Genomic DNA, 2,240 nt, shown 5'->3' on the forward strand with positions numbered 1-2,240 from the left:
TTAAAATGTTGCAGCAGATTTTATAGGCAATTGAAAAGTCAGGGCTACATACTGGAAATGTCTGCCATAGTTTCTGGGTTAAGTATACTTTGTAAGGAGAAAGTGAGGACTGCAGGTACTGGAGATCTGAGCTGAAAATGTGTTGCTGGAAAAGCGCAAGTCAGACAGCATCCAAGGAATAGGAGAATCGACGTTTCGGGCATAAGCCCTTCTTCCTGAAGAAGGGCTTATGCCTGAAACGTCGATTCTCCTGTTCCTTGGATGCTGCCTGACCTGCTGCGCTTTTCCAGCAACACATTTTCAGCTAAGTATAATTTGTAGTCCTATGTTGAAAAGTTGAACAAATCACATTGAATAGCAACATCAAAAAGAAGCAACTCAATAATAAAAATTCACTCTAAACTCTTGACTGTTCAAAAGGGGCTTGTTTTAGGAGTAATAACTTAATAAAACATTGTTCGGATTACCTTTAACAATGGACAAGAATGTTATAGGTAATGTTCAGCAAATAATCAGTGATTTCTTTAAAAATATAATTCAATCTATAGATTATAAAGTTTATTTGCAAGGTTGGCATTTCTTGCTCTTCTGTTGTAACCTTGAAAAAAATAGCAAATGTTTTTCTTCTTGAACTAGTGCAATTGAAATGGTGCCATTTGGAGGAAGTCAGCAGCCTTTTCGAGCCATCAACATGCCTTGGAATATCACAGGGGCACCATGAACTTCGGCTTCTTGAACATTTTCTTCTTTGCAGCCTTGAGCCGAAAAGCCACATTAGCGATGTCATCTGTAAAAGACTGGGTATACAGCATAATGATAGAGATTATCATTAAAATCCAGTTTCATATGGATTACATAATTCATGCCACTTACTATAGCTTGAATAATAAAAGCCTGACCTGCACAAAAGCCCTTCAGTTCAATAATTGCTAAATCTCCAGCAGAAACTCCAAATAACCTAACTTTATGCAGACGAATAGCCAAATATATTCTGTATCTCATTACTACTGTACTTATCAACATCCCTGTAAGGTTATTTCAAGCAGTCTTCTTTTCAAATCTTGGTGAGATCACCCTAGACTGTTGAGGAAAGTAGAGGTGAAAACTGCTGAGTCTAATAATCTTAGATAAAAGGAAGTCGTGTCTAAAGATTGCAATCCATTTTAAAAATGGAGAAAAAAAATGTTCCAGATAGGCTGATTACCCCAATGGTGATGGAACAATCTGTAAAGACAATAATCTTAACTTGCAATTGAAAAAATATAGTTTGAGCCAGGAATCCTAGTTTCAGCCCCTCCTCCAGGGGTGTGTAATAAAATCTCTGAATGCATTGATTAGAAATAAATAGACTATTTAGCTGGTGGGTTAGCTCAGATGATAACAGCAAGGTCATGGGTTTAATCCCCATTCTGACCAAACCTGCTGGCTTCCAACCGGGACTTCAATATTTGCCCTCTTGTAGCACAGTGACAGCGTCCCCACCCCTGGACTGGGACACCCAGACTCAATTCCCACCTGCTCCAAAGATATGTAGTAACAACTCTGAACATGTTGATTAGAAAATAACTTACTTTCTGTTAAAAAAAAAACAGACCAATGAGTTTCTTGTGGCATGTCCTTACCTCTGAACAGGAGACCTGCACTCCAGTCCCATTTTTGCCAGAGGTGTGTCATACCATCCCTGAATAAGTTGGTTCGGGAATAAGAAGCATATCCATTGCAATGGGATGCAGTGCTTTATTTCTGTCTCCAACTCCGTTTTGAATTAAGGTATTCTCTCTCTACCTCCCCTTCCCTCTTCACTTTTTAATCGGCTGCATTCCTCACAATGGGCTTTGCTTATACAGAGGAAACTCAATTATCCGAAAATCGGATTATCCGAAGTAGATCTCGAGGTCCCAATGGAAACATTTCATCAAAGACATGTTTCCAACAGTGATCGCGTCTTTTGTTTACAGTGATTAAACAGGCACCGTCTCCAAATGACTGACCTCCTGCCCTCTCTCTCTCCCCACACTTTTCCAGGAGTTCTACACAGGGGTGAACCCTAAACCCCCTTCCCCAGATAATCTCTCCAACATTGTCTTGTACAGGGCAAAGGTGGAACCTATCACAAAAAGTTGTGTGTGGGGCTGTGTGTGCGTGCTATTTGGAGACTTACCCCACAAAGGCTACTGCAGCAGAATTGTTACTGGTGTCCAGTCCAGCTGCCGTGGAGAGGGAGGTGATGTCTACGGGGT

At 40.5% G+C, this 2,240-nt stretch overlaps 1 protein-coding gene across 2 annotated transcripts in view; it reads right to left on the reverse strand.

Annotated features, from left to right (window-relative positions):
• Positions 1-405: 405 nt before the first annotated feature.
• The window catches only part of LOC122542640 (circularly permutated Ras protein 1-like), a 112,579-nt gene continuing 110,744 nt past the window's right edge, over positions 406-2,240 (reverse strand). For both annotated transcript variants that reach the window (XM_043680635.1, XM_043680633.1), the window contains exon 20: positions 406-797. In XM_043680635.1, the coding sequence (XP_043536570.1) occupies positions 705-797 (93 nt within the window). In that variant the 3' untranslated portion in view covers positions 406-704. The remainder of the gene's footprint in view (positions 798-2,240) is intronic.

The sequence above is a fragment of the Chiloscyllium plagiosum genome, chromosome 40 (genome assembly GCF_004010195.1).
Source record: "Chiloscyllium plagiosum isolate BGI_BamShark_2017 chromosome 40, ASM401019v2, whole genome shotgun sequence".
Taxonomy (NCBI): Eukaryota; Metazoa; Chordata; class Chondrichthyes; order Orectolobiformes; family Hemiscylliidae; genus Chiloscyllium; species Chiloscyllium plagiosum.